The sequence below is a fragment of the Pseudorca crassidens genome, chromosome 8 (genome assembly GCF_039906515.1).
Source record: "Pseudorca crassidens isolate mPseCra1 chromosome 8, mPseCra1.hap1, whole genome shotgun sequence".
Lineage (NCBI taxonomy): Eukaryota > Metazoa > Chordata > Mammalia > Artiodactyla > Delphinidae > Pseudorca > Pseudorca crassidens.
The window spans coordinates 83,262,310-83,287,458 of NC_090303.1; the positions used below are offsets into that span (position 1 = coordinate 83,262,310).

Below are 25,149 nucleotides of genomic sequence, written 5' to 3' on the forward strand. Positions count from 1 at the left end.
TGATTTATAGACCATCACGTATCAGGTCAGCAACAAGGGGAATTAATTATATTGCAGTTCTATCCCGCCTCCTCCCAAAACAAAAATCATCTTGACATTGACTGCAAAATCACCTTTTCCTCTAAAGTAAGAAGCACCTGTGTAAATCATTTTTTCTTGTCACCACTTTCTCAGAAACCTGGCTTTGAAACTGTTTTCCTTCGTTTGTCACTTAGCACAGGCTGTGGCTATGGGGAGATCAGACCATTTGAGTGAGGGTTCACCACCGAGGCTCTGTAGTTGCTTACTGTATTTCAAAGTTGGAAACCAAAATAACCCCCTGTTCCCCCCAAGGGAAGGGGAGAATAGGAAATCGCAAAACGCTTATTGTATTGCTGGGTTCATTTGTTGCTTCTACTAGAGCTGCAAATTGTTCAGTTAAAAAACATTGTGTCTTCTAATTCTTAGGCAAACGTTGACTACCAGGAAACATTTTTGTTTTGACTTTGTTTTATAAGTGGAGACTCACTTCTAGAGCTTTTACCCGCTGCAGTTGTATACTTTGTTTATGCGGTGGAAGTCTAAAGCTGCTCCCACATTCTAGACCTTATCCATACTGACGTTGGGCTTGGTCCAGTTGCTCATGAATTCTGGGAAACAAAACACGACTCGCCTGTTTCCGTGGTGCCAGCTGGCTGGGTTATGGACCATAAACCATAACGGAGCAGTTAGTAGAATTCTTACTGGGCCTGTTTTTCCTTGCTGACCCATCTGAGAGAACTTCTTTTGAGCATCCACCCTAAGAAGCAACCTGTGCCAAAACAATTTTCTTCTAACTTATGTAGAAGAAGATAGTTATTTTTTCAGGTAACAGTGGCTTGGTATTTTGCAGAGCAGAATGATGGCCTTCCAGAATCTAGAGTATTATTTTGAATGCCTTCCTCTAAACAAGGACAAAGCATTTTTCATGTATATCAGCACCTGCAAAAACCATAGAGGATTTTTTTAATACCATTTTCTAATGCATCTTTTTTTTTTTAATTTTTAATTTTATTTTTGGCTGCGTTGGGTGTTCATTGCTGCGTGCGGGCTTTCTCTAGTTGCAGCGAGCGGGGGCTGTGCGTGGGCTTCTCATTGCGGTGGCTTCGCTTGCTGCGGAGCATGGGCTCTAGGCGCGTGGGCTTCAGTAGTTGTGGCACACAGTTCAGTAGTTGTGACTCGCGGGCTCTAGAGCGCAGGCTCAGTAGTTGTGGTGCAGAGGCTTAGTTGCTCCACGGCACGTGGGATCTTCCAGGACCAGGGCTCGAACCCGTGTCCCCTGCGTTGGCAGGCAGATTCTTAACCACTGCACCACCAGGGAAGTCCAACCATAGAGGATTTGAAAAAGGCTTTCCGGGGCTACCCCGTCTCCATTTTGGTCTTTACCGGACCTCTATGATTTGGCTGGTTCTCCTTGCACTGTCAGAGCCAATCATTCCAGATGCCATTATGTAATTTTCTGTCTTGGGTGCGTGTTTGTGTGGGCGGGTGGTTTTGTTTTGTTTTTAAGTGGTGTTTAATGTCAGGCTAATAATAAACTGGGTACGTAGGCCTGGTTTTGTCATAATGGCCACGTGTTTGCTTATTTGTCCCTTATTCCCCTGAGAGGCAGAGAACTCCCCCTCCCCAAGTGGTGCCAACATTTTGGAGGGGCCTCTTGTCATCACAGCTGCCTAGAAAATGCAGCATTGCAACTGGCGGCTCTGTTCTGAGGAGACAGACATGAGGAATCTTCTCCCTGGTGGCTCCCACAGCCGATTGCTTATCTTCCTGCAACCTAAATAGAGCCAATAGAAATGCATTTGCTGTTCCTGAACCGGTTCCAAAGTTTGGTGTGCTCCCTACCCACAATTCTTAGGTTCTTGTTCTTTGCGGAATGCTAGATTGTTTGACACATGTATGATTCTGGGGCCCTGAAGTTGCATTTCTTCATTCTTGGCCCCTTGAATTCTTGAAAAGAAGCCTATATTAGTTGTCTAGGCAGTTTTCCACAAAACTACATTATAGAACCACTTGGGGCTCTTAAAAATATAATGGTGCCCCATATTTTAAATCTAGGTACTGATATTTGTTGTTTTAAAAATACTGATCTTTACCCCCTAGAGATTCTGGTATTATTGGCCTGGAACGGGTATTTTGAATGGTGATTCTAATGTGCTGCCAGTATTAACAAGCACTAGGAAAGGAAGGCTAGAGGAAACAGGAGTTTCCAAAGCCAACATACTCCTCTACTCTCAGATAAGTTGTAGATGTATCAGATAAGACTGATGTATCTGAAATTAATAATGTGTACTTAGGTGACCGAGGCATAATTATTTGGCAGCCTTTAATCCAGACTAATATCCTCAAGTGATTTGCTGTTTTGTGTTGATGCTCTTCTAGGTCTAACCCCATTTATGACCCTGGCTGTTTTCCTTCACACCTTTCTATTTATAAGCAGGGCTTGTGTTCAGCTGGTGTTCACATGTATAACAAACTAGCCAGTACTATAATGTTAAATATTTGAATATTTTGAATATTGCCCTTGATTATAACACACAAAAGTTTGAGTCTGGTCTTTGAGAACCTTGCAAGACTTGTTTTCAGGGGGAGATGTCAGTCTTGTTTTTAGAGTGGGTTTGGTTGGCAGAGGAGGAATAGTCAATAACTAGAAGTATTCCTATTTTGGATTGGATAGTTTGAATTGGAACTATTTTCCATACCTTGTTCTGCATTGTTGAGCTTTGTGTTTGAGAAGGTGTGGTTGAGAATCATTGCCTGTAAAGGGATTCTTTCAGCCTGAGCTTGAGTAGACCTTGGTGACATGTGTTTTTATTGTAAATGAACTGTCCCAGGATAGATCCATAAAAAAGTAAATAGGAGTCGCTGGAGGCTGTTTTTCCCATCTGGAAACTCAGGAAAATTGGAGCATATAGGTAGGTCATACCTTGCCCACTTGTGCCCGTTCTGTGTTTTTCATCTTTAGACCATTAGACTGTTTTCACATTGCTAGATTATGTTCAGCAATAACACAGTGTTCATTGTAGATTAGAAGACAGTTCATTAGGGTCAGCACTCATTTCCCCTCCTCTCCCTATGCAGCCCTCTCCACAGTTTACCTTCCATTTTAATAGCTGAGTCATCTTTTTCTGGAAGGTATATTTTTTTATGGCAGCTCCGAGAAGGATGAGCTGAAGAATGAGTTTATTTAGAGTCTGGCAGGGGTAGTGGGACTGTAAGCAGACTGATTGTTCTAAAACTGCTCTAGAGTAAACTTGTTTCTAGGGCACAAAGTATAATAATAACGGCTTTGCAGCTCAGAACTCCCCCCAGCCCCGCCCACACATAAAAACTAAAAAGACAGGAGGTAAAATCTGGCCAGAGTGTCAGGATTCTCTTCTCCCTCATTATGTCTTTTTTTTTTTTTTTTTTTTTTTTTGCGGTACGCGGGCCTCTCACTGTTGTGGCCTCTCCCGTTGCGGAGCACAGGCTCCGGACGCGCAGGCTCAGCGGCCATGGCTCACGGGCCCAGCCGCTCCGCGGCATGTGGGATCTTCCTGGACCGGGGCACGAACCCATGTCCCCTGCAACGGCAGGCGGACTCTCAACCACTGCGCCACCAGGGAAGCCCCCTCATTATGTCTTTAGGAAGTTATTCACCTCTGATTTCTGTTCCCTGTGATTTTAGATGATAATTTACCACCCATGACATAACTTGTATGTCACCCCCTCTCATTCCCCTGTGATAACAAAATTGTTGTGATACCTATCCAACCAGTTTTTTAAAAAATCCGATAATTCATTTCTAAATTGGAACTTGTTTCTTTCTAATCAGCCTTGTAATGTATTACAGACATCACTCTCGCCATTGGCTACAGCAGTGATTTAATGCTAGGTTTTTAATGACTCCTTTGTTAACCCTGGTATTCTGGGATTTAACACCCACTGGCCGTTGACCATTGAAAATGATGAAAACTTTGATTTCATGCATATTGGATAACACTGGCCTGTTGCGGAAGCCATGAATCTTGCCGCTGCAGCGGCGCATGTGATGCAGAGGCTGCAGCTGGGTGGGCGCTCTCCCAGGCCATGTGCTGCCTCCAAAGAGGGGAGCTCATCAACTTCATCAGCCCAGGGTGCCCTCCTCCCAGGACAGCCAGGTTCGAAGCAGGAGCCTGCACGGATGGCTTCATCTACTGGACAGGTCTCTGGCCTTGTGAAGTGAGGCTCACCTTTTCAGCTGTTTCCTCAGAGATGCTTCCCTTGTACACGTACCTTTAACATCTTTCCTTTGAACCTTTTTTCTTCTAGTAAAGTCCTAGAATTTTGTAGGACTGTCTAGGGTTCAAGACGAGCTAGTCCACCTCCCTCATTTTATAAACAACATGTCTGAGTCCAGGAAGAGTGACCAAACTAGGCCGGTGTTAATGGGAGCAGCAACAAGGGTGAACACCAAAAGGTGCAGTGCTCACTGTGTACCGGCACAATCTCAGTATCATCATTTATTTACTTCTTTTCCTTACAACAGCTTCGTGAGGTAACCTTGCACAGCAAGTCCAGATCCCTGCCGCTTCTCTCCTTACCTCCTGCTGCTGTTGAAAGCAGAGGTGCCCGTGTTGGTTGCTTTCCTCACTCTTAATGGAAGCATTGTGAGTGCTCTTTGGAAGAGACGGGCTAGTTTATTTACGATGGAATCTTGTGGCCAGACTGTTAGTACCATGAATAGATGCCAGGTTCTTTTCTCCTCCCCCCGCAAAATTACTTCTCAGGGGAAAGGATGTCACCTAATACTTGGCATCTTCACAGAGACTCTTGTATTATTACAAAGTGCTTCCTCAGTTTATTTGGAGCACATCAGTTAGCCTGCTATAACTGCATGAAGGTCACATGGCAGCATTATTAAAAAGGAGCCAGTTGGATTTTTTGGGTTTTTTTTTTTTTTTTAACATGAGTGAAGCAATTATTACAGTGAATATGACCCCCTAATTGTGAGAGCTGAGTGTCACAGGAATTGACCTCTTAAAGGTCACTTTAAAAAGCAGTGCTCTAAGGCAGGAGAAGCAAACTTTTTCTATAAAGTACTAGATACTAGTATTTCAGCTTTGAGAGCCATGTGGTCTGTGTTGGAACTATTCAACTCTACCTTTGTAATGCTAAGGCCGCCAGACAACATGCAAACAATTGGGTGTGGCTGTGTTCCAATGCAACTTTAATTATAAAGAGAGGCAATGAGTTTGCATCACCTGTTCTAGAAGCTGTGGAGATATGAATAGATACCTCTAGATCAAGTACTAAACCCAGCCACCTGAGTATTATGAAGATGCATCCTTGTGACTTATGGAAAGAATTTCTGAGGGCATAGAGCATGTCTAAAAAGTTTAAGACGGATGAGAGAGAACTACCTCAAAACTGTCTCTAACGATAACGTACATTCTAGTGTTAAATACCCTCATGCAGAGCATAGTTGGAGAAAAAGAGTGGGTAGGGTTTTAATCAAAACAATACTTCTAGATTAATAAATGTTATAAATAAATATTTGATTTCGCTTATATCCAAAAAGTTATGATGAAGAAACACCCGTCCACCCCCGCCAAAAAAAAAGAAAAGCACACCTGGTATCACATTAAATGCAAGTACATTTTCTTGTAATGTTTTCTCTTGACCCTTACCAAGACTCAGATTATGTGGAAATGGCTGTATTTGAAAACTGTTTTCAATACAATCTCTTGTGTTTTCACTTCTTTCTAATTGAACTGTTGCTTTGCCGGTCACTGGTGAGGACAGTTCTCTTCCTGCGTTGGGTACCCCAAGCAGCCATCCATCTGCTCCTGGTTATTTGATCCTATAAGCGTGTCCTTGTTTTTCCGGATGTCCGATTCTCATTCTTTAAATGCTACCTAAGTCTCGCTATCTGGCACACTTGAACCGGGAAAACAGCCGTCTTTTACTTTCTTGATTTCCACTTAATTTCTTGATTTCTTATGTCTTTCTCCTTTCTGTCACATTCACCAGATCAGCACTGACTTAACCTTTGCCTTGTCTCAGTTGAAATTTTCAACCTGGTCTCGTCATGAAGCAAGGCACTGCCTGGCGTGAGGAGTTTTGCTGGTCTCCTGGAGACAGTTTCTCTTTCTTTTCAGATGCATCTGGAATAACAGCTGCATTCCCATTCCTGAATAAAATGGGTTAGCACAGCTTCTCATGGCAAAGCACCTGGACTCTTAGGCAAGATTGGGGGTAAAATCCAGACCAGATTCATCACCAGCAGGCTGGGAGGACCAATTTTTATGGGATGGGGATAGGCCACGTGAATGAGGATGTGACCAAACTGGTGTTGTAAGAGCACCCCTTGTAACTGTTAAATGTAAGGGATTAGATAATCTGTCATTATGCTAATTCTCAGTAACAGATGGTAGAGAGTTCTGCCTCTCAACAGCAGTTTTCACCCTGGGGGAAATTAGCTCGCACCCAGATCAGCAGTCAGGCAGGAATTTCATTGAGAGAGAAACACTACTGGTGATTGCATTGGTGTGTCCCTCTGAGCACATCTGCACCTGTGCCGTTTTCCTGAATTCTCTACAGTTTACATATTCTTGGCCATACCTCTTTGCTTCTTTCCATAACATAAAGAACTTGAGGTGGTTTCTTTCCATGTGGTTAATTTGGGAAGATCAGTATTGGAAGCAGTTTAGTAATGCTTTCAGACACATTTACCTATGTTGTATACTTCTTCAGAGAAAAGATGCCATACAGATAGCAGAAACATTGTTCATCAGTCTTTAGAATTGAACTTCAGAGATGAGATGCCAAGCGCTCTAAGTGCCACACCTTGCCTTGATATAATACTTAAAACAAAAAAGGTTTAATTAAGCCCTTTGGCTTCATATTGCCTAAGAGTCATCTTGATCCTGCTATTTTTTGTCTGTAAATGATTTCTCTTCAGTATTTTGTTAATTCATAGCTTCACCTGTCCTCTCTATGCTGATGATTATCAACTTTTTATTTCTCATTGCTTATTCCTACTCCCAACTTACCACATACCTGCTTCTCATTTCCATTTGTATGTCCTAATAATGCTGATTTTTAAAACTGGCTTTCAAACTGTGTAGCTTGAAATCAGAGTTGATCATCGCTCATACAGGACGTAGTTCCAGATGTGCTTTAAACAGGCATGGTCATTCAGGTTTAATGGGTCAGTAAGTTGGTTTTTGTTCAAGGAGGAGTACAACCATTTTGGACTGGGAAGTCTAATAGTCAGGAACCAGCCAGGGACCAGCCATCCATAGCTTTAGTTCCCACCAGGAGCTGAAATTAAGGATGTTTGATCCTGCCTTGGTGACCCTTGGGGTCTTGAGAGAAAGCAGTTCAGTGATTAGGTGATGATTTAGTTGTTTATTGTTAAAGAATTCCCTCATCAGTCCTTTCCTATGTCTCTTGTTGCTATTGCTCTGCTCCGTGCAATCAACAACTCGGATCTATATTAACTCATTAGCCTTCTAGGGGACGAAGTGAGAGAGTGGCATGGACTTATATATACTACCAAATGGAAAATAGATAGCTAGTGGGAAGCAGCCTCATAGCACAGGGAGATCAGCTCGGTGCTTTGTGACCACCTAGAGGGGTGGGGTGGGGAGGGTGGGAGGGGATATATGTGTACGTATAGCTGATTCACTTTGTTATAAAGCAGAAACTAACACACCACTGTAAAGCAATTATACTCCAATAAAGATGTTAAAAAGAAAAAAGATGCCTTTTCTAACTGCAGGTTTTCTGCTCTCCATTTCTTCCTGCATAATGCGGCTGGATTAATTTTGCATAAGTTCTGTCTTCATGCTGTTATTTCACTATGAACAGCTATTTTAGATTTTCACAACCGTCTTCAGTTAAGCCCCCTACCCTGTTCTCTTGCCCCTCACTGTCAGCAGACAATCTCATCTCCTATTTTCTGGATAAAATATGGGCTTATCAGGAAAATGCCTTTAATAGTCTCTCAGCCCCAAACTTGTCTTCCTCCTGCTTGCTTTCTTACCTCCTCCTTTCCCATCTCTGGAAGATTTCACCCTCTTTCTTTCCGAGCTAATTTTTCTACCTACGCGCCCTGAATTCTGTTGCTTTTGGCCTCCTGAGGATTTTGTGCCATCAGCTCTCCCCACCCCCCTTTTAAAAACAATTTTTAAAATTTTCCCTTTAGTCTTCCCTTACCATATCTGCTTTTCCTATTCTTGTCTTCTCTTCCTGGCCAAGTTAATTAAGAGTTAAAAGCAGTTTTAATTCTGTGTCCATTTGCTCTGCGTTCTTTACCATCTGGCTTTGGCTACTCCACATCATTGAAACTGAGCCTACCTAGACCAGTGCCTCCCTCAGGGACACTGTTCAATCCTTTTATTTGATCTCTCTGCGGTATTTAAAACATCACAATCTTTTTTGGACTTCTTTTTCTCCTTTTCAGTACACCATACTTGACTGAATTTCCTTCTACGACTCTGAATACTTGTCCTCCGTCTACTTTGAGTGCTTCTTAAATATTTGTGCTTCCTAAGCTTCTATCCTTGACCCTCTTCTTCCCTCTGCTCACCCTCCCAAGTGGTCTCATGCATCCCCTGGCTTCAGTTTGCAGGTAGATGCTGCTGATTTACCTGAAATCTGTGTCTCTAGCCCAGTTCTTCCTACCAGACTCTCCACCAATATATCCAGCTTTTGACTGGATGAACATCTCCACTTAGTTACTGAAGCTCAGTATGGCTGAAACGGAGCTCATGGTCTCCCCTTGAAAAGCTGTTTCTTTACTCAAATGATCACATCTTGATTGATGGTGCCACCTTTTACTTAGCCTTTTATTCCACAAATCAAAATGTCGTCTTTATCACCTGTCTCTCCACTCCTGATTACCTACAGGTAGATCTCAGGTTCATTTCAGCCTTTTTCTCCTCACTGCCTGGTTTATGCTGTCCATCTTCCTACTGGCCTTACTGTTTCTAGTCTGAATCTCTTCTGATCCATTTTGCACACTACTGTTGCAATTTGCTTTCTGAAACGAGTCTGATTGTTCTCCTGCTTAAAGTCTTCATTAATCATCCCACAGCCTTTAGGATTAACACAAACCCATGAGCTGACCCTTGCTTACCTCTCCATGTTTATATTTAATATTCCCTGGCTCTCATCCATTTCTGTTAAAAAATAATAATAATAAATAATAAATAAAAGCAAAAACACACCATTCTTGAAGTAAGTTTGCTCTGTGTGCCTGGAACATAGATTTTTCTAGCCAGCTCCCACTCACCCTTTAGCTCTTGACTTCTTAGTGAAACTTTACCTTTGGGACCCAGCCAAACCGAGACCCCAGTTCAGCATCTGTGTACGTCCTTCCTCAGGACCCTGTGCTTGCTTAATTACAAGGTTCACAGCACCTCAAACACTAGGTCACAAATATCTTGCCTTTTAATTCCCAGTAGATAATCCAGGAAGGTGGGAGGGCGGGGTGGGGGCATGGAAGCAGACCATATAGGTTCTTGTGGGCCATTGCAAGTATTTGGCTTTGACTTTGAATGAGACAGGAGACACTGAAGATTTTTGAGCAGAGGAGTGATGGTGAGATCTGTGGACTTTAATCTTAAAAGGATTATTCTGGCTGAGAATTATTATTCTCGTTGAGAATGGAGTTTCCAATCTTTGGTGCCTTCCTCTCTTATTGACATTTTTTTTAAACTTTTTAAAACTTGGTTTTGAAGTGATTATAGATTCAAACAAGGGTCCATCCCATGTACCTTTTACCCTCCCCCGCGCACCAGTGGTTATGTCTTACACAATTATAGAACAATATCAAAGCCAGGAAATTTGACATTGGAACAGTGTGTGTGTATAGGTCTGTGCCATTTTATCATGTGTGTAGATCCGTATAACCACCACCACAATCAAGACTGACAGCTCTTCAGCCATCGCAAAGATCTCTTTTGTGCTACCCCCTCCTAAGCCTTTCCCCTCCCACCATCAGTGACAAACACTAAGCTGTTTTCCGTCTGTAATTTTGAGGTCCCTCTGAGTTGCTGCATGTATCAGTAGCTTTTCCATTCTGTATATGGAAACTGGAGGTGGGCTGACTTGGTGGAAGGGAGCCTGTTTTATGACTTGAGACCTGAGTTCTAGTTCAGTTCAGTCACTAAATGATATTTTGTCTCTGGGTCTCAGATTAGCCACCTGTAAGATGAGGGAATTGGAGTAAAACACTAAGATCTTTTCAGCTCTGAACTCCATGATCATAACGAATGAAGTCTTTGTGATTTTTTTGTCCTATCATAATGAGGTCCACTTTTCTTGTTAATACTTACTCTTCAGTAATCTATAGTCTTTTGTATGTTGTTAAGCTCAGAAAGACTACTCAGACATCTCATAATTGTTTTGTTGACATATTGCTGCTACTTACATTTCTCAGGTATAAACTTGATAGGCCAAAGTAGTACTTGGCGAACCATGTAAATGTCAAGATGATTCTCTGATTTTTCCCTGTTTTCAGTGATAAGATGCAGAAGTAGGATTCCAGCTCTCCATAACCTAGTGAGCCTCAGAGATACAAGAAACATGATAAATTGCTGTTAAGTGTCGATTCTAGAATCAGTTCTTTGAACACATTTCTACTAATGAGGTCTGTCAGTTTCTTGCTGTTGATAAAAGTTCTTAGCCAAAGTAGAAGGTACTAGACAGTAAAGAACCCGCTGGACTTTAGTTTCACTGGTAGAAAATATACTGTATATTTCTTATTTGTTCATCATTCCCTCCTCTTTTTTATATTCCATAGCATTTGGGTAATACATTAAATCTTAAAGACATGGTGGGCATTAAAGAGTTGAAGAATCCTCTTAAGTTTGCCCAGCAGCCTAGAATCCCAGCATTTACCACCATAGTGTGTGCAGAGAGGAGAGGGCACTCACAGCCCCCAGTGGAAGGACTGGAAGAAATTGTACCCGTGGCCACAGTGCTCCACCAACCACAACCAGAAATGTGTATAAACCCTAAGATCTGTTTAATAGTTACTGAAGTGTTATGTAATCTAGTTGGCCTTGAATATTATAAGCTAGTGCTATATAAAGATATGTAAGACTATTGATCAGTAAATCCTAGCTCCCTTTAAAAATTACATTAGAATGTATCAGAGCTGGAACGTATTTTGTAGAACGTTTAGATCTACGCGCTCATTTTATAGATACGGAAACTGGTGCAGGCGTAGCTCCTTAGCAAGAGTTTAAATGGCCAGAGCACTGGAGTAAGAACCCAGATCCTCTGCCCTGAATCACGGCTCTGTGCCGTGAGTTCTTCATGAAACGAGCTCATAATTGCTCTCTATGGAGAGAGGAAGTGTGGGAAACATTAAATGGCTTTCACTATTGAAGAATAAATATAAATGCTGTGTGTAACTTCTGTCTTTTGTTGGATGAAGGAGGACTGGATAAACATTTATTCTTAACATTTCTGTTTTACCATATTCATCTGTTATTGTGTTATTCGGTCTCTTCACTCATTCTTTATAACTTAGATGAGGATTTTTTCCCTATTAAAGTGTTGATATTAGATGTGATAATTAGGCTCTCCTTTGTAGAATTAACTCTGCCACACTGTGAATGTCTTTTTTTAGAAGGTTGGTTATAATCACCTCTAATCCCTGTATGTGAATATAGTAGTATCTTTGTAAAAACAGATACATATTTTCTTGACTTTTAGAAATTTACCTTTCACATGTTCCACACTTTAATATGTTCATAGATATTCCTAAACCAGCTGTTATTCTTCACTTGGAAAGGGGGAAGGTAATTGCCTCTTACAGCCAGTGTTTTAACATGTGACTAATTTGGCTTTCAGACACATATGTAAAGACCATATTATGCACAGAAGTACGGAATGACTATGGTGAGCTTGCGTAGCAGGAGCTCTCATAGGTCAGTGACTTGCTTCAGGAGTCAGGGTGATGGTAGGGGACTCTACAGACTGTCAGTTCATTACTCCGCCATTACTGAGGGAGAGAAGTTGAGGGAGGTGTTCACCTCACACTGCTGTTCTGTAAAATGTTAGTTTCTCAAAAGAAAGAGGAGCAGAGAAAAGGGATGAAGAAAACATGCTTCTGCCTACAATCAGCATTTATACCTTGTGTTGGAACATAGAGAAGGAAAAAACGTCCTCTGAATCCCCAGAAGGCAAGCAGATTATTATAATTAAATGTTTAATGTATATTGTGGCTGGGATTATGAGTATTAGAGTGATGAAATTTATTATATGATGTGGAGGGTTTATTTTTAATGTGTTGATAAATTTTTAATGTATTAAGAGTGTCTTGAATAATTCATGTGCACAATATATTTATTGCTATTTTATAGAATTTTAAAAGGACAGCAGCATAATAAAGGGAAATACACTGAGAATCAGAAGGCTATCAGATGCCCATTGTGATGGTGTCAGTTTGTGTTTCTTTAGACAACTCATTTAACAATTTTCAGGGTTTCTCTCTGGGTCTGTCTTCATCTATATATGGAGGGTTTTGGATTAGTGTATCTCTCCGGACTCTTTTTGCTCAAATTCTATGATTCAGTCAGTTATTACTTTGTTTGCATCCAACCACCCACAGAACCTCCTGGGATCTCTGAGAGTGCAATCAATCAGCTAGCCAATAAATACTTATTAAGTGCCCACTAAGTGTGTGGCTCTTTTTGGACCAATAGGGAATACGATCTGGCTAGGAAGACAAGATACGTACACAAGGGAAGATAATAATCTGCAGCAGTAAAAGATAAGTGCCAAACAAATGGCCCAGCCAGAGGAATTGAGGTGGGTGACTGCCATGCTTGACTGGTTAGACTAAAGCAGGAGGTTGAAAGGCATTTAACAGAGTAAGGTTAGAGAAGTATATGAGCGCTCCCTAGTAGAATGCCTCTTTAATAGTCTGTTACCTGTAGTTTATGGCACTGTAGTCAAAAGAGAACTGGATTTGAAATTTTATTTATTTATTTATTTTTGCCAACAAAGCAAAAGACGTTGTTGGGAAGGGGTGCCTGGGTACAGAGCTGCAGGGTAAGGGAACCCAGGAGGACTGCTCTGCCACGTGGCTTGCAGTCTCAGGGTTTATGGTATTGGGGTTAATTTCGGGGTTGTCTCTGGCCAATCATCTTGCTTTGCCCATATTTGGTCTGACTCAGGGTACTCCCTGGTAGCGCACACATCTTTCAGCCAAGATGGATTCCAGCATGAGGGTTTCTGGGAGGTTAGCAGGACATATCCTCTCCTGCCTCCTCCTTTCTACCCCTCCTGGTTAGTTTTCCATGACAGCACTGCATCCTTCATCGGGATCTCTTGTTACGAGACAATTCAGGCAAGTGGTTATCATTGGGCCTGGCCAAGGCAGGCAGTTTTGGTCAGCGGTTCCCTAACAGTGTCAGCATTATGTGATATAACAGATTGATTCTAAATTAAGGTTTTTTAACCTTGGGTTTGAAATTTTTAAAAATCTGGCTTCTAATTGAGACTCTACCACTTACTAACAGGATTACTTGTAGCAAGCCTAGAACTGGTTACTTTTTTTTTTTTTAAGAAATATATGCATACTAACTCTGTATTACTACAGAAGGATTGGGTTAATGTGTGTTAAAAAACCTGTCCTATAGTAGACACCCAGTAGATGTTCATTAAATCTGGAATCATTATCGGAAAATTTCAAACAAGGTTTCTGTGACTGTGGTAGACAATGACGAGAATGTGGAGAATGACGATTAAGAGGATTCAACTCACAGTGCTCAGGATTGGTCAGCTTTGCTAGGAGGCCAGGTAGCGGGAGGCTGCAGTCCAGGTGAGAAGTAGTGGGGGCCGCAGCTGAGTTAGAGAGAAAGAACATTACAAAACAGTCGTGGGAGCAGCATTGGTGACTTGAATTCAAAGTTTGGACAGCCAGTTTTATCTGGGAATGAGCAGAGATGTCAGGCCTAGGTGACTGGGAATATGATGGTCCCACAATTAGAGATGTTAGGAGAATGAGCTGATTTGGTGGATTTCAGAAAAGCTTAATCTGGGGAAGTGAGCTTTATTTTTGAAATGCTGAGTTTTACTTGGTGATGAGTCATGCAAATTCACATGTCCTGCAAATAGTTTGAAATGTAAATGCATGGCATATTTAGCAATGAGTGGACCAGTTTGGATTGGAAGTGCATATTTGTTAGACAGCCTACTTCAAGCTAAATACAGTATTTAATTATCTTAATTGTTTTTGAGGGATCTGGTTGTCTCCTGGGAAACAAAGATGGTTGTCCAATAGAGGGAGTGTCACTTTGGGTGTGTATCCCATGTTCTGTCCTGTAGTAGAGGGAGATTCAAGTTAGTCCATGAAGTTTCTGTCTATGAAACAGACATTTTTTTCTTGCCTTATTTTGAGAGTTGGAGATTAGGGTGAATATTTGAAGTGGCATTGTTTTATTGTTGCTTACATTTAGTATGCCCCTCATACCTCAACCAAGGTTCATCACTGGCCTAACCTCCTCTGATATTTTGCTGACTTGGAAGTACGGCGATACTCAGAGAGGAGCTGGCATAATAGAGTATAATACCACGTTTTCCTTGTCTTATAAAGCCATAACCAGGATATTGCCAAATAAATGGAGTTGTCATATAAGAGGTGGCAATAAGACAGTACTGCAGAAATCCTGGGGGCAGAATAAAATTCAGTACTTAGTAAACATAACTATTTGGTGTTATGCTTCTTCCCCTTCCTTTTTAAAATTGTTTTGACCCATATTTTCAACTATTCTCTTCCCCAGACAGAATTAGGGAATGAATTAGGTGTTCAATTCTACTGCTTCCAAGTATATTTCTGTCTTATTTTCTGTCAGTTTTTTCGGGAGAATCAGGGTAGGTGTGCTCTCGTGTAGGGCTTGAGTGGGGATAGGGTAATGGGGGTGATGGGACTCAGACACATCTTGGAGCAGAGAAATAGCTGTTCTTGACAGGTCGAGTGAGAACTCACATCTCTTCATCACCCAGTTTTTTACACCCTGCTCCCTAGATAGCTTTGCTTTTGTTTCTTTTCTTCCCAAACTGAAGAGTGCTCTTGGTGTTTAGTGGGTTGTGGCCTCTGAAGCTGGTGAGGCTTTTGTCTACGCTCAGGGGTAAGCCTACTATTAATACTGAGGCTTGGATGGATGTTTGTGTTGGGGATTCAAGGATTTCTCTTACTACAAAGCAGTGATTTTTTTGTGGAATGATTTTTTTTTTCTTTCCCCTTTCTCTCCCCTCTCCCCTCCCTCGTTCCTCCTTTCTTTCCCTGCAAGTCTTGTTTATGGGTCTCCTTTGGTTTCATTTTAACCTTGCATCCTTTTGGATTCTTCCAGCTGGACTTAGTCCATATCAGTCTGCATTGGTTTCTTTCCATCCCCTCCCCATGAGGGAGAATGAGTAGGATTTATGAAAGTATAAAGACAGAGTCCTTGTTCTGAAGAGTTCTTGATTTTCATAATCTCAAATCCAGTCTCTAGAGAATGCTCCATTGGTAGAACAGTTGTGTTTAGAACCTGTATATATTCTGAATGCTCATTAAATATGAGCTGCTTATTGGAGAGTGTTTTGTTTGAAAGGGTGCCTTTTTGCTTGATTAGCTTCTAAGGCTGTTCAGATCAGTCCATTCCATACTTGCCTGTTGTTGAGTCCGGCTTTCTGGGGTCATGCTTCTTTGTGGGTCATGCCGTGTTTCATGTTCCATGTAACCACAGCTGGGTTGGTGGGTTGACAAAAGCAGCCACCTTTGGCTCTGTGTCTGGAGTGAGTATGTCCTCTGCCCTAAGACTCTTAATCACTGCTTTTTCTCCCTCATTTCACTGTAGTTTCTAAAGCCTGGGTAGGGACATGGAGGCTTTTGAATCTTCTTTGTTGTTTTTGATCTGTGTTATGAGTTCCAGGAACGTCTCTAGCCACCGTTCGGATCCTCTGGTGACTATCCTGGTAACAGGACTTGTTAAACAGAATATGGAGCCATTAAGAGTAAAAAGATCCAAAAAAATCTATTTTGGTTATTTTTAGAGTTAACATTAGTTCAAGGGGTGAGTGAAAAAATAGGGAAGATGGTGGGAGAGAGATTTGGGAAGTCTGTAAAGCATGTCGTGCCACCTCAGATGTTTCTAATTATTGATGCTTCTAAAACAGAATCTCCTGTCTACATATGCTGCTTGGTTATGTGGGAAGTGCCTCCTGGATGTATTTTAAGAAAAAAAAATAGGGAAACTCATTGTTCCAGATTCTTGGGAATTCAATCTAAGATTGGAGGATAGAAGACACTGGGTGGGAGAGGCAAAGTGCGACCCTTGGAGACGCTGTCATACTAGCTTGTGGCAGCTCCCTGTTGCTCTGCTGGGCTTTTTCCTAGTTTGAGGCCTGGGGAAAAAACAGTAGTCAGTAAAGATACTTGTTCACTGCCCGTTGTCGTAGATCTCTCTCATCTAGAATTCTGCTCTCACGCTTTACAGTCTTACTTTGTCAGCCTATAAAAGCCAAGTCTATATCAAGCTTGAAATTGCCAGGTTCTTGCCTGGTGTGGGTATTAGAGGTCTGTGTGTGAACTTGTAGAGAAGATCGGAGCGGGACCTGGCCTTGGGGCCTGGTAGCCATTAATCATTTTCCCCACTTCTTTGCCCTCTTAGACTGAGAGCCCATGTTTTCTTTGTATATGAGTAAAGGTGGCCCTGATATTCTGAAGAAGATAGCTGTCCAGTCCTCCTCGCTTTCTGCCTCATTACCGAATCTTGTGGTGGTCTCTCCCTCCTTCCTTGTCTCTAACTTATTTGCAAAGAAAGACATCAGCCCCCCATAGGTTCCCTGTGGTTCAGCCCCACAGAAGCACATTCCTATATAGCCGAGACATGAGATGAGCCATCTGATATGTTAGAAATTAATATGGGAACCCTGTCAGCCAGAGCTCTCCATCTCAGCACTTTTGAGGAAGCCTGTCCTTGTCTTGAAGGTCCAGCCAATGTGGAAACAAAGCAGAGGCAGTTTCCCAGCATAAGATACTGGAATCTTTGAGGGTCATGGGTGACAGGCCCTGGCTACATGCCTGATGTCTTGTTGGATCATGTTCGCACAGTGAATAGCCATGGGGTACATTCTGTGCTCAGCTTATGAAATTTGACCCACGGGGCCTTGAAGTTATTGTAGAGAAGTCTTGAGGAATGCGTGTATGTGTGTGCATGTATGCGCACACGTGAGATAGGTACCTCTGCTAGAGGTGATGTGACCGTTATAATTGAGCTGTCAACTATCTTCCAACCATTTCCTTTAGCCTTGACTCAAATATATTGTAAAGGCATTTCTTTATGGGCTTACTTTATTCTGAATATGTGTCCACGTGTTTGTTTGCCTTAAGGAAATACTCTGCTTTGTAATCTCCATGGACATCTACTTCAGTGACTGGCAAAATGTTGATGGTGTTTAAGTGGAAAATGTTTAGTTCAAATAGCTAGAGATCTATGAGCCAAAGCCATTGAGAGTTATCTGTTATCCTTACTCAGATGGAGAATGAAGTGTATGTGTGTGTGTGTGCACGCACACGCCTGTGTGTGTTCCAGTGTTATGCCTTATGTCCACTCTTGAAATATTCTTATCCATTTACCCCAGGTTCTCTTGATAAGTAGCGTATACCCTTTAAATTAGCTCTACTGTTAGGACCGAACTGTGGAAGTCAAAGAATGTGTTAGACACTGTATGTGTGTATGTAGAGAAGATTATTCATGTAAGGAAAATAATTAAGGATAATGGAAGGCCGGCTTCCCACTGTCAAAAGGGATGTATAAATATGGAAAGGAAGAAAACTACACGAGCCCTATAGTGTTGGAATGGGGTTTTAGTACCTTTGTGAGCTCATGGTGAGCTCAGGTTCTCCAAAAAGCTGATGCCAAGACAGGATTAAACGGACAAGAGGTTAATTGGGAAAAATTGAGGGAAAATGGGAAGGGAGCTGGAGGAGGCTGTGAATGCCTAACCTCTGTGGAAAAGGGAGGGATGGAAGGTTGAATTAGAAAAACCTAAGCTGGGGCTGTGGGCAGTTGTAAGAGTTTCAGCAAAGGTGATAGGAGTCCTCAAAGCCAAAGCTGCCTGTCAGAGGAGTCCCAGGTCTCTCAGCAATAAGCCTGCCTTAGTATTTCCACTGCACCCAGTCATTGGCTAGAAGCAGCTGGTGGGAAGCATAGCCTTGGCAGAAAGAGAGTAATAGGTTTCAGAGCATAGCAGCTGGGCTGTCAGTCAGTTATGCTTCCTGCAGTCAGAGATCCGAGAGGCACATTTTCATGACTGCCACACATGGTTTTCAATAGTTATAGATATAGAAATAAATGTATGGAGATAAAAATGTAAATGTGGACTACTTGGATAAATGGCTAATTTCAGAGCTGCAGAAAACAGTGGAAGATGAGCCTGGAACGCATTGTGCCCGAAAGCAAGGAAGTGCTCAGAGAATGACAGGACACAGGAGCCAGCTTGACTTGGCTCTCACTGGCCAAATTGGGAAAAATTTCAGCATCAGAATAAAAAATGATGGTAGTGGATTATATGACCCTTTAAATAAAATATTTCATGGCAGTATACCTATACAAATCAATAAATGAATAACTTGGGAGTTTGATGAAAATTACATAGCTCAAAGTGTCTCTTTTCAGTATCTATTATAAAAAGGAAGAAAGTAACTTTATAGTGGAGAAGCCTGGTAGACACTACCCGAATCAAGTGATCAAAATGAACATTATCTGTAAATTACACATCATTTCAAAGGAGGCCATGGGAACAACACAGCATCACTTCTGTGACATTCCTGCCGAAGATTCATAACTTGCCTCTGATCATAGAGACATCAGGCCAAAATTACTGGCCTATACTCTTGAAAAGTTTCAGGGTCGTGGTAGACTAATCATGGTAGACCGTTCCAGGCAGAGGAGACAGGACAACAAAACGCAACACCTGATTCTGAGCTAGATCTGGTTTCCCCTAAGTTCTCTATTGGAACAGTTGGCAACATTTGAGTAGGGTTGTGGGTTAGATGGCAGTACTGTGTCCATACTGATATCCTGGCTCAAGTCATTATTTTCTGATTATGTCGGAAAATGTCCTGGTTTGTAGGAAATACACACTAAAGGTTTTGGGGATGGTGGTATAACAGGTCATTTACTCTCAAACGAATCAAAGGTTGGCATGTTCTTTGTTACTGTATGTGCAATTTTTCTGCAAGATTGTTTTGAAACTACTCCCTCCCCTCCTCTCCCACACTTTTAAGTAATCTAGGTAATTTTAGTCAGTTATCTGATCTATCCATGTATTGATTATTACTTCCAATCTTGGGTTTGGGGCGTAGGGATGGGGAAGGCAGGCAAAGGTATGATCAGATCATTATAGCCTACTGTGACTAAAATCTACTTTAATCCTATTCTCATATATGGGCACAGAACACCTTTTCTCCAGGTTGGCAGAGTATAGTACCCCATGGTTTCAAAGGCATCTTATGAGAAAGTAGGAGCTTTTTGCAACCTGCTTGCTATGGAAATGAGTGGGAGGGGAGGATGTCAACTACATGGAGATCTTTTGAGAAAGCTTGCAAAGACCCACATCGCTTGTGTTTTTATCGGGAACATCTGACCTTGACTAGTGGAAACGGCTCACTTCTCATATAACCTAAAATTCTCCTTGAGTTTGAAGAAGCATTTGAATCCCAGCACTAATTCTCTTTGTGTTTCTAGCTGATACAGAGAGAGATGATTTCCTGTTAGACCTCCACTCCAAGGCTGTTAGGTCGGTCCCTTTTTGTCTGCTGATTGTGAATTATCCATTCAAACCAGACATGTATAATTAGAGTAGAATTACCGATACACTCAAGAAAGCAGAACTTATAAATTTGTCTAAAGCAGCATAATGTCATGGCACATAATTTAATGTTCTCTTTTCTTACTGGGCAACTAATCAATACACTGGTGTTGAGTTCCGAGCCATCTTTGGCCGGGGGAGATCTCCTGACCTTTCATTAGTGGCCAAAAGAAATGAATGAGAGAGTCAAGTACATGTATCTAGGCTAATTCCATTTTAGTTGTCTCCCTTTCATTCTCCCTCTCTTTTTTAAATTTATCTATTTTATTTTTGGCTGCATTGGGTCTTTGTTGCTGCACGTGGACTTTCTCTAGTTGCGGCGAGCGGGGGCTTCTCTTGCTGTGGAGCACGGACTCTAGGCGCGCGGCCTTAAGTAGTTGTGGCACGTGGGCCTCAGTAGTTGTGGCTTGCGGGCTCTAGAGTGTAGGCTCAGTAGTTGTGGCACATGGTCTTAGTTGCTCCACTGCATGTGGGATCTTCCCGGACCAGGGCTTGAATCCATGTCCCCTGCATTGACAGGAGGATTCTTAACCACTGTGCCACCAGGGAAGCCCCCTTCCATTCTCTTTAAATACAAGTGTTACATAATGGAGAGGAGAATAACAAAAGCTGGGAAGGCATGTAGAAAGCTTTTGTCCTTAATTCTATGCTGGGCAAGCTTGGCTAATAAGTGCTTAGGATAAGAAATAATGTTCCAGTGCTGTATTTCCAAAACGATCAGATGTTTTTCTCATACTTGGGTACAGAGCAAGAAAGACACAGCCCTTGCCCTCTCAGACTTTGTAATTTCAAATTGGAAGATAGATGATGAATTGATTGTAATATGCTGTGATGTCACAGGGGAGCACGCACCAAGAAGAAAATACATGTGGTGTGATTCTCACATGCCTGGCTCGTAGGAAGGGCCCCATAGTGATGTGTGTCATTGTTTCCTGTGTTTTTACTCTCCATGCTGCTGACTACTAGCATCAAACCATTCTTCCAGGAGAAGTCTGTATTTAGGGAAAAGAAGCTAAGGGAATATGGCTCACATTGAAGCTTTGGAGAGAAGGGAGGGAAGGTGGTGGACAGGTTGTGGATTTTAGAATCTGAGGCCCTAACTGGTTTGTAGACATTTGCTGGCAGGATCCGGAGGGCAAGAACCCTGCAGGAGAGGGAAGGGTTGTGCCCTTGGTTCTCTGCTGGCCACATAGGCACTCAGTTCAATACTGTAAATTGATTGGAGCAGAATTAACCAGGGTGGATCATTAAACATTTGTGCTAGTTTGCTTAGTATCCTCTAGCTTTTCATATAGAAGCTTATTTGTGTGAATTCTCCCTCTTCTGCCCTGTCACTCCAGCTTTCTCCTCCAGACCCCACGTGTTGACTGTAAAATGTCAATGCACTGTTATTCCAAATGCACTAGTACCAAAAGTGTCTTTGTTCTTCTGGCATTTCCAATCACTAAGCCGTCTCAACCTGTCACAGGTGGGCTCGTGCCCATCTTCTCTCTGGCCTCTTGGTGGGCGGAGCCTCTCTCCTGCCCTTTCAGGCCTTTGGTGACACCCTTAGTTAAATTCTCCGCATACAGCATCATCTACAGCTGCTGATTTGGGGCTGCTGGCATTCTCCACACTGCCAAACCCAGCTCTGTGATAATGACAACGTTTGCCAGCACGCTTAATGCGGTGACTCAGGAGACAGGGTGGCCAGCAAAGCAGCCTCTTTGTGGGAGTGGATTTTGAGAAGTGCTAATTCCGTGGCAGTTTGGAGATATTAATATCGTGCTGGCAGTAGATAAGCAGGCAGCAGAGGGGCACATAATGAGAAGAGAATCAGCCACAGCATCTTTTCCTCCTTTGTCTACCCGCACATATCCCCCCTCCCCTTTTTTAAAGTAAATCCCTGGGTTTTGATGAAGAGAACCCTTAAGTGGCTTAAACATGCCTATAGTTTGCTTAGCCTGGCTCACTGCATCCCCGAAGTCTGAGAGTAAGAACCACTAGATTTAACTGCATTCCCCAGCGACACTAAATCGTAGCATATGGTACAGTAGCCTATTGCTTACCGTCCCTCCTCCCTAAAGGGCAGCTCACCAGATGGTCTGAGTGGGGCCTTTGGTGTAATTACGACAGACACAAAGAAAGACATAACCGCCGCTCTCCCCCAGTGATATTATGCCTCTTGCTTTGCAGTACTTGGCTACAGGTAACTTTTGAAAATTTGTTTTCGCAGTTTCATTTCTGTCCATCAAAGGTCCCTTTCCACGTTGGGGGGGAGGGGAACCATGCAGATACGCTTCGTTAGTTGTCTGAGCGCCATTTCCAGTGTCCTCTTCTGAGTAGATGGAAGCCACGCACAGTGGCCCCGCTTTCTTATGCTAGTGAAGAAAAGATTCAGCACGTTGGAGAAATTTTTTTGAAGCAGGATTCTAATCTGAATATCCTGTGGTCCTAAAAGGACTGTTGGGAGTATTGCTCCAAAGCTGGTCATCACAGGGTTTATACTTTTTACTTTGTTTCCCTGACTCATGCAATTTTTTTAAAAGATCTTTCATTCTACCCCAGTGCCTCCCCCTCTCCCTTCCCCCGCCAATTCCTTCCTAGCCTCACCTCCTCCGAGCCCCCTTTGGGTTGAGGGGAGAGCCTGCGTTGGAAGTTCTGATGAGGAGAGACGCACTTTGAGTGTTACGTGAAACCAGTGTTCCCAACATTGCCAAACTGGAACACGGTATTTTCTAGTTCCCATATAGGCTAGAAAGGAGATTTTGAGAAATTTAGGTCATGCTTTTATGTGCTTTGTTTTTTTTAATCTGCGTGCCTGATATTTTAGAGCAGACTTTTCTTGAGGGTAGTGGCTTGTTTATAACATTCTGTAAATAGCCCTGCGTAATGTGGGCTTTTTACAGATATTTTCTGCCAGGTTTTATGTATGGATTGATATAGCATCTGACTGTACTAACCAGAAAAATGCTGAGCCAGGGGACTTGGTTATTTCTCCTTTTTATTTGGATTTCTAGCTTAGCAACTCATTGGTCTTGGAATCCTTGGCTTCCCCCTTCCTCTGCCAGGATGCGTTAAGACCTCCAGGTGCTAACTTATTATTGCTGTTGACTGAGCCCCACATGCACCTCAAGTGCTCACTGACCTATCTTCTCTGTTGCAGAAACATTGCTGAGGCCCTTGTCAGCAAAGGTCTGGCCACGGTGATCAGATACCGGCAGGATGACGACCAGCGGTCCTCTCACTATGATGAACTGCTCGCCGCCGAGGCCAGGTGAGATGCATAATTTAAATTAAAGTGAACGCCTTGGGTCCCAGGGCCCCACTTTTTTCTTTCCCACTGTCCTGCCCATCCCTGAGCAGAATGCGACAGAAAACAACATGCTGAGAAAGCTTGTGTTCCTTTATTATTCCAGCTTTTCCCCATCAAAAGAAAAGGGACCTCACTTCAAACTCACAATCTAACCTTGGTTAAACACTCTTGGGCCTCTATATTTTTAAATCTGCAAAATTTAGGCATATATTAGATATGATCTTCTAGTAGATGCCGTAAAATGAACGACAGATGAGAAACTTATACGTGGAATATTTTTATCTCCACCATCCTTTCCTTCCCTGGGACAAACAGTGGAGCCCTGCTTACTGTGCAGGACGTTTGCCTCGGGTTCTTCCCTGCAGAGGCCTCTGCTCCCCGGCCCCTCCCATTTGTCACCTCTAGACCTTTTGTCATGTACAAAGGAAATGAAAACATTTATTAGGAAATGAGTTTGCGTTTCACACTTCTGACAGCTGGCAGGAGAGCATTTGTGAGAAGCCCTGTGACATTTTCCTTTTGTCCTTCATCCCCATGGCTGGTTGCCCCAAGGACATGCGTACTGCTCAGCGGTATTTCTTACCAGGAGTTCCTCAGGGCTCTTTCTCATGGGGCCTTGTGTCACTGGGCGGTGCTGGGAACAAAGCGATTCCTCCAGCCTTCCCGGGAAACAGAGCCGGAACTCGGTGATGATCGCTGTTCTGACTCAGAGAGCTTATCAGACTGCTGGGCTCAACCAAAATGTATCCATTGTTTCAAAGTGATTGCAGGCGCTTGCCTCAGGCAGATGTTTTTCTGTGACCTAGGACTTAGTTTGTTCTAGAAGTTTGGTAATTGCCAGCTTATGCTCCACAGTTAGAGGAGGAATGAGTTTGAGCACATGCTGTCTATACTTTAGACTTCGTCATTGAGATCACTTCTCTTGCTCTTTGGCCCAGAACATTGCCCTAATACATGACGTTTACCTCTAACATCATGTCACATCCTGATGGATAGGGCATCTGTAGAATGTCACACAGAAAGCAGTCTGACAGGTTGCTGTGGCTTTTTGGATTCTTTCCTGTGGGCTTTTCCCAGTAGGACCTGCCTAGGACCTAAGTCTTCAGCACAAAGTTCAGTATCTTTGGTTGCCTGAGGCTCATTCATGTCTCGTATAAAATAATATGATGTATAGTCCATAACTGGTGTTTCTCTTCAATCCTCTCTCACTTCCTTATTCTTCTCTCCCAGCGAACTAAGCCAACTGGGCTGAAAGAACCCATAGTGGGAAATGTGTCTTCACATCTCTGACTACTATTTGATGATCTTGCTATTCTAGGAAATGGGCAATGATTAGACTGTTCTTTAGGTGGGATTTGGGGGGTGGGGGTGGGGAGGTTCATTCTGGGCATGCTCAGTCTGATCTGGTGGCAACTTGGAGAAGCGATTATGTATTCCCAGTGTAGCAAAAGCACTTAGCAATACAGTGGGACCTAGAGTCCCATTTTCTGCCCTGGGTTCACTCTGCCACTGGTGAATATTTGACTCTGACAGGCAGGTAAGCATGAAAATAATTTACCTAGCTGCTGTGGAAAGTGAGGCCACAACAGGCTCTCTTATTATGCTGTTGTGCTACAATGTTTAATGAGGAGGCAGAGATAGGTGACATTTTTTAGGTTTTAAAAAGAAAACAGCCTTTTTAGTCTGGTACTCATTTCAAGCTGATAGAATGTAACAAGACACTTGCCTGTTAAAGCAGTGAGCTGCCTAGAGATAATTGTGTCAAGCCACTGCTTTCAGACGGTTGGTGGAAAAACTGGCTCCGGAGTCATTGCACTGCTGCAGGTAGAGTAAACGGAGAGAAATTAAGCACTTCCCCTGGCCAGTGAGTCATTGCAGCATTGCCATGGGGCAGTACACATCTTAGAAAGCTTTAGGAGAAGTGGCCCACATGACCTGCGAATGAGTCCTCCTTGGGAGCGGTGCTGTCCACAAGCCCGATGCCAGCCGCAACA

General features: G+C 42.7%; 1 protein-coding gene across 1 annotated transcript in view; it reads left to right on the forward strand.

Annotated features, from left to right (window-relative positions):
* The window catches only part of SND1 (staphylococcal nuclease and tudor domain containing 1), a 419,471-nt gene that overhangs the window by 210,761 nt on the left and 183,561 nt on the right, over positions 1-25,149 (forward strand). The window contains exon 13 of the mRNA XM_067746913.1: positions 23,006-23,116. Coding sequence (XP_067603014.1) covers positions 23,006-23,116 — 111 coding nt within the window. The remainder of the gene's footprint in view (positions 1-23,005; positions 23,117-25,149) is intronic.